Genomic DNA, 15,826 nt, shown 5'->3' on the forward strand with positions numbered 1-15,826 from the left:
TTTATGTGAAAGTGTCTCTGCTGCTGCTGTGTTGGACTAGCGTTACTGCCCCACTGACTGCCCCATATTAGTTAACTGGCTACAGATAAAAAGCTTGTTCATCGCTCAGCAAGCTCTGCCCACTATCAACAGGGCAAATAACATGAGAGAGGGTTAACACTAGCTAGTTCATCGCTCAGCAAGCCCCGCCCACTATCAACAGAGCAATGAACATAGCGTGTCACTTCCTTCTCTGGGTGGAGTCTTACCAAATGATGATTGAAGTTCGAGGTTGTCCCCGTCATCTCCTTGATAGTTCTTCTACATATGGAACACATAGCAGTGCGTTTTTTCCCACTGCACGAGAAGTCTGTATAAGCAAAGCAGACAATCCTAGGGGCGTCTCTCCAGGCATTTTAGCGCCATTAACGTTAGTTTGTTCCTGAACATGACGTATGAACAGGTGAATGTGCATTCTCTTGCACAAAATTAGTATCAAAATTAATGTGGATATAAATATCTTATGCCAAATTATTATGGCATGTTACAAAAAATAAAGAAAAAGTCAGAGTCCTCGTCTCCAATTTACAAGTCCGAATGCAGTTAATGCACGAGTCCGAGTCCAAGTTCGAGTCATCAAAGTCCAAATCCAAGTCAAATCACGAGTTCTTAAAAGTAGGGCATGAATCAGACTCAAGTCCGAGTCCTGCACTTGAGTACTATAAGCCTGAAATCCACATAGATGTTAGAAAATCACCAATCATCCATATGTTGTACTTTATGTTGCGGCAAGGTTTTTTTTTTAACCTCCCAATAATTACCTTCACCATTTATGTTGGAGAAGGTTATGGTTTCACCTCCATTTGTTTGTTTGTTTCCAACATAACTCAAAAAATAGTGAATGGATTTTGATGAAATTTTAAACAAAGGTCAGCCATGGGCCAAGGAACAATTGATTACATTTTGGTGCAAATCCGAATACATGGCTTGGCGGAGGTCTGTACTCTACCAAGTGTCCTTCTAGTTTATTTCTCTTATAATATTTTTCTCATAGTGCAATAGACATCAGGCACTTTTCCACGCTTTATGCTCTGGAGCATTTCTGTATGCTTTGTAGCATTGAGTCCTGCTTCTGGTTTATCACTGAATCATAGCGTGACTGAAAAATCCAATTGCAAAGCCACATGTTTTATAACAAAGTGTGTAGAGAGGCTGAATTTGTGGGTGCAGCTGTGGTTATGGTTCTGTCCCGTCCCTTTGTGAGACCTCATTTTTCTTATCCTTGTCTCTTTGTAGTCTCTCTTGGGAGGGTTATCTCTCTGTGAATAAAGCATTCATGGTACATTCCTTGTGTATGTGATATTTCCCCTGGGTCCTTTGGACAAAATACAGTGGTGCTTGAAAGTTTGTGAACCCTTTAGAATTTTCTATATTTCTGCATAAATATGACCGAAAACATCATCAGATTTTCACACAAGTTCTAAAAGTAGATAAAGAGAACCCAGTTAAACAAATGAGACAAAAATATTATACTTGCTCATTTATTTATTGAGAAAAATGATCCAATATTACATATCTGTGAGTGGCAAAAGTATGTGAACCTTTGCTTTCAGTATGTGGTGTGACCCCCTTGTGCAGCAATAACTGCAACTAAACGTTTCTGGTAACTGTTGATCAGTCCTGCACACCGGCTTGGAGGAATTTTAGCCCATTCCTCCGTACAGAACAGCTTCAACTCTGGGATGTTGGTGGGTTTCCTCACATGAGCTGTTTGCTTCAGGTCCTTCCACAACATTGCGATTGGATTAAGGTCAGGACTTTGACTTGGCCATTCCAAAACATTTAATTTATTCTTCTTTAACCATTCTTTGGTAGAACGACTTGTGTGCTTAGGGTCATTGTCTTGCTGCATGACCCACCTTCTCTTGAGATTCAGTTCATGGACAGATGTCCTGACATTTTCCTTCAGAATTTGCTGGTATAATTCAGAATTCATTGTTCCATCAATGACGGCAAGCCGTCCTGACCCAGATGCAGCAAAACAGGCCCAAACCATGATACTACCACCACCATGTTTCACAGATGGGATAAGGTTCTTATGCTGGAATGCAGTGTTTTCCTTTCTCCAAACATAATGCTTCTCATTTAAACCAAAAAGTTCTATTTTGGTCTCATCCGTCCACAAAACATTTTTCCAATAGCCTTCTGGCTTGTCCACGTGATCTTTAGCAAATTGCAGATGAGCAGCAATGTTCTTTTTGGAGAGCAGTGGCTTTCTCCTTGCAACCCTGCCATGCACACCATTGTTGTTCTCCTGATGGTGGACTCATTAACATTAGCCAATGTGAGAGAGGCCTTTAGTTGCTTACAAGTTACCCTGGGGTCCTTTGTGACCTCGCTGACTATTACACGCCTTGCTCTTGGAGTGATCTTTGTTGGTCGACCACTCCTGGGGAGGGTAACAATGGTCTTGAATTTCCTCCATTTGTATACAATCTGTCTGACTGTGGATTGGTGGAGTCCAAACTCTTTAGAGATGGTTTTGTAACCTTTTCCAGCCTGATGTGAATCAACAATGCCTTTTCTGAGGTCTTCAGAAATCTCCTTTGTTCGTGCCATGATACACTTCCACAAACATGTGTTGTGAAGATCTGACTTTGATAGATCCCTGTTCTTTAAATAAAACAGGGCGCCCACTCACACCTGATTGTCGTCCCATTGATTGAAAACACCTGACTCTAATTTCACCTTCAAATTAACTGCTAATCCTCGATGTTCACATACTTTTTGCCACTCACAGATATGTAATATTGGATCATTTTCCTCAATAAATAAATGACCAAGTATAATATTTTCGTCTCATTTGTTTAACTGGGTTCTCTTTATCTACTTTTAGGGCTTGTGTGAAAATCTAATGATGTTTTAGGTCATATTTATGCAGAAATATAGAAAATTCTAAAGGTGTGTGTATATATATATATATATATATATATATATATATATATATATATAAAGATCCTACAGAACCCACACTGAAAGTGGGTTATATGAGAAAAATATACAATACTTGATGGGTTTAAAATATACATATGACATCTTAAGTGACATGGCTTGTCATGGTTTCAGAAAAGAGTATCATTATACTGTAAATGTTCACATGCTCATTTTGGCCACCTCTAAGACGTGATGTGGTGGCCAAACATCTGGACAATCCATTACTGTAGCTACAGTGCAATCTCTAATCTACTATCCTATACTTAGGCAGATGCTTCCGTGCACTAATTCTCACCATTAGACCTCCCATGAGCCATAACAGCACCATGAACCCAGACGTTAAACAGACATTTCCTCTGTGGTAGGCCTGTACAAAAATGATACGATAGCCCGAGTCTGTTAATTCCAACCATCACTTAAAACATTATTCAGCAATCACAAAAGAAAACTGCTCCTATAGACCCTGTATTCTACTGACTACAGTGAATATCATCTCTGACTGGATTAAAAACGCTTCTTTTTAAGCTAAAGGATAGTCTCTGTAAATCTGCTTGGCCTCCATATTGGTTGTTTCTCTCAGCACTGAATATCTATCCCTGTGTCTGAAATCACTCACTCGTTCACTACTCCCTACTCACTATATAGGGAATTACTATATAAAGGACTATATAGTGAGCTCATTGATAAAAATGGAAAAACACTTTTGGACACTACTCCGTCATGCTGTTATTTACATCATTACCGTCACGCAATTAAAACGTGCCAGATCAGTCAGCTGGTGGGTTTTGAAAATAATAAATACATGCATGTATTTGTGTGATAATTCCATATTATACTGAGTGTATTTCCAACATTAATAAATACAAAGTACTTTGCGTCTGCTGCATCTTTCAGTTCTTTTAAATCAAGACTTTCTTCTTTGCTGCTGCCTTTTGTGAAATCAAATTTGAGGCTTTTGATTGGATTTCTTTCAGCGCGACCACAATGCATGATGGGATATACAGCGGTGCTTGAAAGTTTGTGAACCTCTAGGATTAGCAGTTAATTTGAAGGTGAAATTAGAGTCAGGTGTCTTCAATGAATGGGATGACAATCAGGTGTGAGTGGGCACCCTGTTTTATTTAAAGAACAGGGATCTATCAAAGTCTGATCTTCACAACACATGTTTGTGGAAGTGTATCATGGCACGAACAAAGGAGATTTCTGAGGACCTCATGTCTGACTGTGAATTGGTGGAGTCCAAACTCTGTAGAGATGGTTTTGTAACCTTTTACTGGGGGGGGTTAGATCAAAAATTTTTTTCTACCCTCTCCAAAATATGGAGATGATCTATCTAAGTATGGAAATACCAATATTTGGCCAAGTGAAAAATGCTAACCTCCCTGTACATACCCTCTGAAGTTAATAACCCCTCCAAATAGTCAAAAACTGCCCTTTTCACTAATATAAGCATTCCTTAACGGAAATAACTCTTAAATATAACATCAAAAATCACAGTAATAACATTTATTTCTCACAAAAAGAGTTGTTAGAAACCCTCATTTTGTCCCTGTTTACGGGTTTGAATCAGAGTAACAAATTCTCCATAAAGTTTCAAGATATGCTTCTTTATATGTCTGGTGTGGATGGTGTATAAGGTACAAAATAACCAGTGCTCTTGAACAAGTTCTGCCAGCAACTGAGCAGCAGCATCCCTGGATCTCTGTGCTTGACCAGCACGCTTCGGCCGCAGCAGATAGAGCGTATTCTGAATGATGTCCTTCCCTGTTGGAAGCATCCCAGAAGGGAACTCAGCCTGCTCTATGTACTCTACTACACCTAGTATCTTCTTAGCTTTTCGTGTTGCAACAGAAGCCATTATTTACCTGCAAGAATACAAATAATGACTATTTAATACATTGGGAGATATAATTCAGATATGAATCATTTGTGCATACTGATTCTTAAAACTAAATTATTAACCTTAAGTAATGATCCTCTGTGCTTAAAAATAGTTCATATTTGAGGTATTACTGAAGAGTGTGACATTCATCAATAACTTTAAAACTTGCTGAAAAAGAGCAGAATTACCATATGTTTAATTTACTTGAATGTAAGGTTACTTACTACTAAGCTTATTACCTTAAAATAAAGATCATCTGCACTGAAAATGTTGTAGTCGTACCTAGTGGCATACCTGAAGAGGTTCGCATTCATCGATAACTTTAAAACACATTTAAAAAAAGCAGCATTCTAATATCAAACAACACTGTAATGTATTTTGTCATATTGTAAGAATGGAAACTTTCAGAGGGTATGTACAGGGGGGTTAGCAAGGTTCAATTTAATACAATTTCACATTTTCACACATAGATGGACCATCTCCATATTTCTAAGGGGGTAAAACATGGAAAAGTCAAAATTCTTAAAATAACTCCCCCTACTTTTACAGCCTGATGAGCATCAACAATGCTTTTTCGTGTTGTTGATGCTCATCAGGCTGGAAAAGGTTACAAAACCATCTCTAAAGAGTTTGGACTCCACCAATCCACAGTCAGACAGATTGTGTACAAATGGAGGAAATTCAAGACCATTGTTACCCTCACCAGGAGTGGTCGACCAACAAAGATCACTCCAAGAGCAAGGCATGTAATAGTCGGCGAGGTCACAAAGGACCCCAGGGTAACTTGTAAGCAACTGAAGGCCTCTCTCACATTGGCTAAAGTTCATGAGTCCACCATCAGGAGAACACTGACCAACAATGGTGTGCATGGCAGGGTTGCAAGGAGAAAGCCGCTGCTCTCCAAAAAGAACATTGCTGCTCATCTGCAGTTTGCTAAAAATCACATGGACAAGCCAGAAGGCTGTTGGAAAAATGTTTTGTGGACGGATGAGACCAAAATAGAACTTTTTGGTTTAAACGAGAAGCGTTATGTTTGGAGAAAGGAAAACACTGCATTCCAGCATAAGAACCTCATCCTATCTGTGAAACATGGTGGTGGTAGTATCATGGTTTGGGCCTGTTTTGCTGCATCTGGGTCAGGACGGCTTGCCATCGTTGATGGAACAATGAATTCTGAATGATACCAGCGAATTCTAAAGGAAAATGTCAGGACATCTGTCCATGAACTGAATCTCAAGAGAAGGTGGGTCATGCAGCAAGACAACGACCCTAAGCACACAAGTCGTTCTACCAAAGAATGGTTAAAGAAGAATAAAGTTAATGTTTTGGAATGGCCAAGTCAAAGTCCTGACCTTAATCCAATCGAAATGTTGTGGAAGGACCTGAAGCGAGCAGTTCATGTGAGGAAACCCACCAACATCCCAGAGTTGAAGCTGTTCTGTATGGAGGAATGGGCTAAAATTCCTCCAAGCCGGTGTGCAGGACTGATCAACAGTTACCGGAAATGTTTAGTTGCAGTTATTGCTGCACAAGGGGGTCACACCAGATACTGAAAGCAAAGGTTCACATACTTTTGCCACTCACAGATATGTAATATTGGATCATTTTCCTCAATAAATAAATGACCAAGTATAATATTTTTGTCTCATTTGTTTAACTGGGTTCTCTTTATCTACTTTTAGGACTTGTGTGAAAATCTGATGATGTTTTAGGTCATATTTATGCAGAAATATAGAAAATTCTAAAGGGCTCACAAACTTTCAAGCACCACTGTATTGCTTGGTTAGTGACCACTGGTTGTACAATACTTTTCACGATGTACTGTGGGATACTTTGAGTGCACTATATAGGGTGTAATAATTCTCACTATATATTCGGATAGCACTACAAAATGGCAAACTCATTATGTAGTCCACTATATAGTGAGTAGGGAGTGATTTCGGACATAGGGTATGTAAACATGTTTCCCAAGAAGCCGATGTAACAAAAACGTGCTGTGTTTATCTTTAACAGTTTGAATGTTAAATATATGGTTAAACATTTTATTTCATCACTTTAAAATTTGATGTTAGCTTGCGCATGGAATTATTAACTTTCACCAAAATTAGCTGCAAACATCAGCTAGCTAATTTACCGTACTTCTATAGATTAGACTGTTTGATGTAGTCCAGTCACTGCTGTAGCAAATTTAAAGTGCATGAGAAACGACAGGTTATAAAGTGTTTTGGATCGGCAAGTCTAGAGTCCAAAGATGCATGAATATTTATGCATGAAAAGTTATGTGTATCCAGAGTCTTGTTATGCATTTGCTTAAATGCTTGTGCACATATGTATATTTGGTGATCTGGGCCCTGTACTACGAACGGAGGTTAACCTACCCAGAAGTAACCCAGGGTTCCCCCGCTAAACCGGGGTTGACAAAACCTGGTTATCTTGTTTGGGGTTAAACGGTACTACGACGCCAGTTATGAAGTTGATTTGTTGAACCTGGTTTAACCTAATCAGGGTTAATGCGCGTTCACGTTAAAGGGGAGGTTATCAGCGCAAATCACCACTGTTCACAATGGCACGGTCGCCGTACTTCACAGAGGAAGAATGCGCTGTCATAATGCAAAGCTATGAGGAGTTCAAAACAACATTAAGAGCAAAATCTAACACAGCGGCTGCCAATAAGGAGCGGCAAGCATGTTGGCAACGAATTGCCGATCGGGTAAATGCACAAGTACATTCTCCCTTCTACATGTTCCAGAACAGAAGTATAGGATGAGAGAAAGCTTCATGATCAATCACAAGTCACAGAAAATGGTCCTTCGACGTGGCCCCAGTCATATATAGCTTGTTTAATGTCCGAAAAATCCTGAATAAAATTTGGTATGGTGAATTCATGAAGTAGCCTACTTAAGCTGATATGTGCACAGAGTCACATGAATTAGGATGACTGACTGTTCAGTCCCTTTGACTAAGTTGGTGTATGTCCTGTGAACATTTCAGAGGCAACAGCAGTGCCAAACGCACCTGGCAACAGGTGAAAATGAAATATAAAAACATCATTCATAATGGTGTGTGTGTGCGCGCAAGCATTCATTTGCCTTTTATTTATTCAAGTTTTATCTGTTTGCCTAATAGTTCAAATTGTTTTGTATATAGTTTATAATGTTGTGTGATATTAATGATAATATTGTGGGAAAACTACTTTGCACGGACGTTCATTTAATTTATTCTATCGTCATTTTGTTTGTTCTATTTTTGTGTATTTTATTTATTTATCTGTTTGTCTAGTTGTATCTATTTTTCTAATAATATATTTTTTGCATTAATAGTTTGTTTTTTCCTATTAAAATAATCTTGTGTTCTTGTTATAACTTTATCTATTTATCTGACTGTTTAGTTGTATCTATTTTTGTTACAATTTCAATATTTTTAATATAGAAAGTTTTTTTCTATTAAAATGTTCTTGTGTTATATTTAGTTTTTATATATTTATATTTATATATATAGTTCTTGTGTTATATTTATTGTAGTTGTATCTATTTTGTATCTCAGACTTAAATATTTTTGTAAAACAAGTGTTTTTCTATAAAATATTCTTGCATTCTTGATAACTATGTTCTTGAGTGGGTGTTTTTTTTTTTTACAGAAAAGCCGTTCTGCATGGACATTCATTGAAGCCCTCATTGTTTTTTAATGGTTATTTATGAGCGTTTAGGGGTTACAATAATGTAAGTCTAGGTTGCTTTATATAAAAGGTATGTCCAGAAATATTGTCACTGTCTAAGCAGAGGGATCTGGCTTCTTTAGACGCTGTCTTCTTAAAACTGAATAAATATTTAAAAAGAGCCAAATGAGCCAGTCTTTTGAACGGTTCTTTTCAAAGAACGGATCACAAAGATGCGGATCCCATCAAAGAGCCATAAATCCCATCTCTAATCTGCGCTCCGATATCGCACGGGTCATCCAGGTACGCTGGCATTGTCTCTAGAGGAAATGTTGGTGGAGAGGTGGTGTTTAAAAAGGGTGTGGTTAATCGGAAACCTCGGGTTAACCAAGAACATAACCTGAGACGAGCAGGTTTGAGATGCAGCGTAAGTTGCCATGGCAGCATACCTCGGTTTGAACATAGCCAACTTTCGTAGTATGGGTTAATCGGGAAGTTACGCTGCACGTGATCAAGTTACTCTCGAAGTTACCCTGGTAAGCCAAAAAACCCGCTTCGTAGTACAGGGCCCTGGAGTGCCTGTTAACCCACAAACTCTGAAATAAGACACCCAGTCAGTTTCTCTTAGCCTCCTATTTCAGAAAATATGCGCTTCAACAAGCTGTTCAGATTTGTCTCCTCTTTCTATGTCACAAGGTCATTAGAATGATCCCGCCCCCTCACCCGAGTATCTCCACTCACGGCTTGAGAACTGCCTTTGTAAATGAACATTCATGAGGAAAGTGTGAGCTGATTGGCTGGTGGAAGAGAGGGGGTGGGGTGAGCAGTGGTTTATTATCATTTAAAGGAACAGGAACTCAGATTGGCCGTTTTGAACAGGGCTGATTATACAGGGTGAGAAGGGAGCTGTGGTGCTTTATACTTGTAGCATTTTGATGAAAGCATATCACAGACATTTCATTAAGACCTCAGGGAAATTTGTCAACTTGTCGAAAAGGGGTATAATATGTCACCTTTAAGTTAAGGTCAGCTTAAGTTCCCCATTCAGATTATGCATATACCTTCCACCATGATCTCATCTCATCTCATTATCTCTAGCCGCTTTATCCTTCTACAGGGTCGCAGGCAAGCTGGAGCCTATCCCAGCTGACTACGGGCGAAAGGCGGGGTACACCCTGGACAAGTCGCCAGGTCATCACAGGGCTGACACATAGACACAGACAACCATTCACACTCACATTCACACCTACGCTCAATTTAGAGTCACCAGTTAACCTAACCTGCATGTCTTTGGACTGTGGGGGAAACCGGAGCACCCGGAGGAAACCCACGCGGACACGGGGAGAACATGCAAACTCCGCACAGAAAGGCCCTCGCCGGCCCCGGGGCTCGAACCCAGGACCTTCTTGCTGTGAGGCGACAGCGCTAACCACTACACCACCATGCCGCCCCCTTCCACCATGATGGCGGAAATAATTTATGTACATATTTACGTGTTTAATATTGGCCTTGAATGACATACCATATTCTTTTGAGTGTATTTATGATAATGCACAAGAAAAATGGGCTGAAGTTCATACCATTTGCCTAACTCTTATGTACAGTAACTTCAGAATAGTGCTGAACTCCATGTGTGTACTTGTGTGTGTCCGTCCTCAGAGGGCCAGGTTTCAGATTTACGATGAGTACTGTGGAAACCACGAGAAAGCCCAGAGACTGCTGCTGGAGCTCAACAAGATCAGAAGTGTTCGCACGTGTCTTCTGGTAAATATTCGTTTCAAATCCTCTGCCGTGCACGGAGAACATTGGTGTTGTATGAAGCTGCTAAAGATCTGGTTACCCACAAAGCACAGCAGCTGAGCCTGAGGCTCTTTGGTTCTGTCTCACTGCAATTCACCTTTGTCCCATTGCTCACTTCTTTGTTTCTGTATCGTTGCCATTTGGTTCTGTTTTAGACTTTTGTCTCCTAGTACTCTTTCCTTTTAACGTGCTGCTCTTTGGTTCTGTTTTTCTCATTGCTGCTTTCCTTAATCGTGCATTTGAGGTTCTGTTTTGGTTCTCTGTGGGAGTGTCGAGTTAATATTCGGTTTTGTTCTTAGTCTTTTATGTAACATTTTATCACTTTGTTTGTGGGTTTGTTTTCTTTGGCTCTGTCTCACTGCTTTTAACTTCTGATTCTTTGGTTCTCTATTTGGTTCTTTGGTACGGTTTGGTTCTTACTCATTATTTTTTTTCTTTATGGATTATTATTATCTCATCTCATTATCTCTAGCTGCTTTATCCTGTTCTACAGGGTCGCAGGCAAGCTGGAGCCTATCCCAGCTGACTATGGATGAAAGGCGGGGTACACCCTGGACAAGTCGCCAGGTCACCAGTTAACCTAACCTGCATGTCTTTGGACTGTGGGGGAAACCGGAGCACCCAGAGGAAACCCACGCGGACACGAGGAGAACATGCAAACTCCGCACAGAAAGGCCCTCGCCGGCCGCGGGGCTCGAACCCGGACCTTTTTGCTGTGAGGCGACAGCGCTAACCACTACACCACCGTGCCGCCCGATTATTATTATTATTATTTTTGCTAAGTGTTCTAGCTCTCTTGCTGTATGTAGTTGCTCTTTGATTTTGTTCTGGCCCTTTTTTGGAACTCTTATTGATTTTTGGTTTGACCTCAGAGGCTCTCTGGTTCTGTTCTGGTTCTCTTGGGCTCCATTTCCATAATATTCAGCTCATTCCTTTGGCCTTGCTTTGATCTCAATACTCTTAAGTTCTGTTTAATGGGTTCTCTGCTGGTTGGACCTCTTTTTCTATTTTTTCTCTCTCAGCAGTATGAGTTGAACTTTGTTTGTGTCCCACTGATAGTTGGTGCCATTTGGTTTTATTAATTTCATTAACCCTTGTTTTTGTTTTGGCTCTTCTGGGTTCTGCTGTGTTGCTGATTGGTTCTGTTATTTCTCTGATTCTGGTACATTCCTCTTTGGTCCTGTCTTACTGACCCTTTGTTTTTCTTTCTTCAGGCTTTTTTAGTACTCTCGGGTTGTGTCTAGTTGCTCTTTAATTTTCTCCTGGCTTTTTGTTTTATTCTTTTATTCTCAGAGGCTTCTTGGTTTTTTTTTGGTTTGGTTCTCTTTGGTTCTCTTTTACTGCTTTGGTTCTTTCATTGGTTCTCTGCTCTGCCCTTTTTCTGCTCCATCGTTTGCCTCTCAGAGGTCTGAATTGAACTTGTCCTATTAATATTTGGTTCTGTCTCACTAGTCTGTGGCTTTGTGTGGGTTCTTCTTGGTTCTGCATCGTTGCTCATTGCTTCTATATCCTCTCCAATTTTGCTCCATTGCTCTTTGGTTCTTCATGTTGGCTGTTTCAATTCTAGTTCTCTTTGGTTCTGTCTTACTGTTCTGGTTCTTTGTTCCTCATTAGAACTGCATGCTGTTGGGAGGCAGAAAGAACACAGAGGTTCCTTTGGAAGGCTATCTGGTGGCTCCCATCCAGAGGATCTGCAAGTACCCTTTGATCCTCAGAGTGAGTGAAAATCTGTTTATTTCCCTTGTTATGGTCTGCTGACCTTTTGTCCAGTGGCATTAAACTCATCTGCATGAAACCAGACTGAAACAAGTGGGTTATATGAAAAGAGATTCAGTCCAGTGTCATTTTCTAAGTTTCTTCCCTTTTAAAGTGCCTTTTTTACAAACAGACAGTCAAGATACTCCATCTTTGTTAAGTTCATTGATTTTATGCAAAGCAACCATCCAAGGTTTGAGTCCATCTAGCACCCTAAAGATCAATAACCCTCTTTGATTTGTCCCATAAAACGCTTACAAATTCCATGTTAAACTTGAAAATGAAGCAGAACCTCTCAAGAAAGCTCACACCAATAACCATTCAATGAATCCTCAAACAACCCGTTTTCTTATTCAGAAAGACATCACTTGTTGGGATTTAAGAGTCTTGTTCAAGAGCCCAAACCTGAAGTTCTGTAATATTTCCTGACTTAAAGCATAGCCTCTTAATAACTGGCAGTAATGCATCAGCGAAACTGTCCCGTCAAACTGACTCCATCTGAGGCATTCCTTGTTTCAAAATAAACAGACTGCTTCTGCTGACACTGAACTTATTTTTGAACCAGATTTTTTTTCCAAAACCTTTCTGCTTTAGGCTAAACACCCATGAGCGCTAGTTTTGCATTACAAAACCACAATCTCTTGTTCTTTCATGTTGAAGCTTTCGTTCCGTTTGAGATCTCACAGCTGGAACAGATAAAGGTTCTCACTAAACAATTGTGATAGCCATCTATGTTCCCTTTCTGTAAATCAGAGTTAAGATGAAATGCTGGAGTTGTTGTGTTGTGTTTGGCCTGGGTGTAGAGTTTAGGATCTCTCCATGGTAGCTTAGCTAAGCCGGGCTTACACTGTGTAATTTTTGTCCTGGATTTGCTTCCATGGGCAAAAATCACACATCATAAAACCATTCTTAGGTCATGAATTGAGATTGGTGATTAGCTAATCTGCCTCAAGGTTCTGAAGATTTTCTGCTCACCATGGTTGTCAAGAATGGTTATTTATTTTTAGATTTCCCACAATTTTCTTCCTAATTTAGTCTTGGCCAATTCCCACGCACTAATTAGGTGGGAAGGTTAACATATGCTTCCGCTGAGACATGTGAAACCAACCACATCTTTTCAGACTCCTGTTCATGTTAGATCACAGAGCGAACTAGCACACTCAGAGGAAAGCGCTATCCATCCCCTTCTGCATACATAAGCTCTCAGGCACCTACCATTGGCTAGAGAGTGGATCCCCCTCCCAACTGGAGAACACATCCAGTTTTGCTCTCTTGGACTCCCAGCCACTTGCAATCTCCAGACACTAAGGCTACATCCACATGACAACGGCAACGAGATTTTATTTAAAAAAATATCGCGTCCACATGGGCAACGGATCAGTAAAATATCAGGTCCATATGGCAACGCAACGCTTGCTGAAAACGATGCAATACACATGCCACACCTCTACGTGCGCTGTAAGACGGTCCCATCGGAGACACCAGAACAATAGAAGAAGTAGGACGCATGCGCATAAACCCCTTCCTCTACCCGGCGTGAAGCACTCACAGGAACAAGCACACAACAACAAGAAGAAGATGGCTGCGACTATGTGAGGAAATCGTGCCTTCTGTGTGTACAAATTAGTTTTATTAGTGTGCATAGTTTTATATAACTTAATTTTCTTATTGTGTGTGAACATTTTGAAAAGCAGTCTTATCCAATAAAAAAAAGAAATTCAAGAAATGGTTCAGTTACTTGTTTATTTAAAAGAAAAGCTGTATACAAAAGTGAATGCAATGCAGTGGTTCATACAAAACAGCGAGAGTGCTGCTTGTTCTAGTCATGTGGTTGTGACGTCATCGTAAACAAATCCGTTCTACTCATCCAGACGACTTCGCAACGGCGCCATTGCCAGATTTTTCCACTCTGGAACCCGTTCTCAAAAAATATCGTTTTGGGGCACCCAAAACGCCGGTGCCGTGTGGACGCCAGGCCGAAACGATAAACAATTTTATCAGATTCACCTGAATCCGTTGCCGTGTGGACAGCCTCTAAGGCAAATGCCTTTCTTTTGCGCCATTTGGGAGCCCATTGAGTGCTTATTTGAGTTACGATAGCCTCCCTGTCAGTTCACACCAGTCTGGTCATTCTCCTCTGACTTCTCATCAACAACTTGTTTCCGTCTGCAGAGCCACTGCTCAATGAATGTTTTTTTTTTTTTTGCTTTGTGCACCATTTTGTGTGAATCCCAGGAGATCAGCAGTATAGGAAATACTCAAACAAGTCCATATAGCACCAACACCCATGCCGTAGTCGAAGAAGAAGATGAAGAAGAAGAAGAAGAACAACTTTATTCATCACATGCTGAAATTCCTCTCTGCATTTAACCCATCTGAAGCAGTGAACACACACATGTGCGCACACACATACCCAGAGCAGTGGGCAGCCATGCTAACAGCGTCCAGGGAGCAGTTAGCATGGCTAACATTATAGCAACTCAAATTACATTTTTTTCCCTATTCTGATGTTTGATGTAAATATTAACTGAAATATTTTCCTGTATTTGCATAATAAGCAGGTGTACAGGCATTCCTATTAAAGTGGACAGTGAGTGTATATGTGTAACATGTACTGTATGTACACACACACACACACACACACACACACACACACATATATATATAAAATGTATGTGTGTATGTGTGTTTTCAGGAGCTGCTTAAAAGAACGCCAAAGAAGCACAACGACTACTCCATGGTGCACGAATCTCTCCAAATGATGAAGGCGGTGTGTTCGAGCATCAATGAAGCCAAGAGACAGATGGAGAAGCTGGAGGTGCTGGAAGAATGGCAGTCACACATCGAGGGATGGGAGGTGCGTCCATTGTTTTACCAACACTCCACGCAAACATTTCAGAGAAAATGTCCCTGGAAAGGAAAAGGCAGAAATAAGAGCTTTCAGGACATGCTAGAACAGCCTGTTCATTTCATAAGTAGCAGGGCATCCAACTGTAGGGTAAGATAAAAACAACAATTATTCATTTTACCAGCTGGATTTGTGAAACGTGGTACTTCAACCCAGCACGGAGCAGATTTACCACGTATACTATGATGGAATACAATCAGATGGTGTGAAAAGAGGGCGTTGTGTTTGTACCGAAGCTATATTATTATTCAGTTTCATTCTTGACTCTCTTAAACGGGTGGCAAAAATGGCCAAAACTGTACTGCGGTATGAAGGGAAAATAGTAATGGCTTTCCTGAAGGATAGAGACATTTATGTGATTGGAGACGCTGGTATCGTGATGGACAGCAGATGTTTTAAAGCTCAGCACTTGCTAAATGATTGCAGAGTGTTTAAATGTGTTAATCATTCCGCACTCTCTTAACCTAACTGCACACTCTTCCTTTCTGTTAAATCTAATCAATAACAAAAGATGTCACACTTTGATTGCACTATTGATTGCTCCATGTACTACTTAGCTTGAAATAATGCAAAATTGCAAAACACATTATATTACGGATGTTTAGCAGACACTTTTATCCAGAGCGACATACAACAAGCACACACACACACACACAGCCTGGGGTACCTTGCTACTTTGAGGTACCTTGCTCAAGAGCACTTCAGCCATAGATTTTCCTGCCGGTCCAGGGAATCAAATCAGCGACCTTTTGGGCCCAAGGCTGCTTCTCTAACCCTTAGGTCATAGCTGTCCCAATAACGTTCCTGCCTGGTTACAAACTGGGCATTTTTCACGTGAAAAGTTGCTCAACTT

The 15,826-nt window shown here is 40.3% G+C and overlaps 1 protein-coding gene across 3 annotated transcripts in view; it reads left to right on the forward strand.

Annotated features, from left to right (window-relative positions):
• Positions 1–15,826, forward strand: part of prex2 (phosphatidylinositol-3,4,5-trisphosphate-dependent Rac exchange factor 2) — a 266,799-nt gene that overhangs the window by 57,947 nt on the left and 193,026 nt on the right. For all 3 annotated transcript variants that reach the window (XM_060899865.1, XM_060899866.1, XM_060899867.1), the window contains 3 exons: positions 10,170–10,274; positions 11,925–12,026; positions 14,761–14,922. In XM_060899865.1, the coding sequence (XP_060755848.1) occupies positions 10,170–10,274; positions 11,925–12,026; positions 14,761–14,922 (369 nt within the window). The remainder of the gene's footprint in view (positions 1–10,169; positions 10,275–11,924; positions 12,027–14,760; positions 14,923–15,826) is intronic.

The sequence above is a fragment of the Neoarius graeffei genome, chromosome 19 (genome assembly GCF_027579695.1).
Source record: "Neoarius graeffei isolate fNeoGra1 chromosome 19, fNeoGra1.pri, whole genome shotgun sequence".
Lineage (NCBI taxonomy): Eukaryota > Metazoa > Chordata > Actinopteri > Siluriformes > Ariidae > Neoarius > Neoarius graeffei.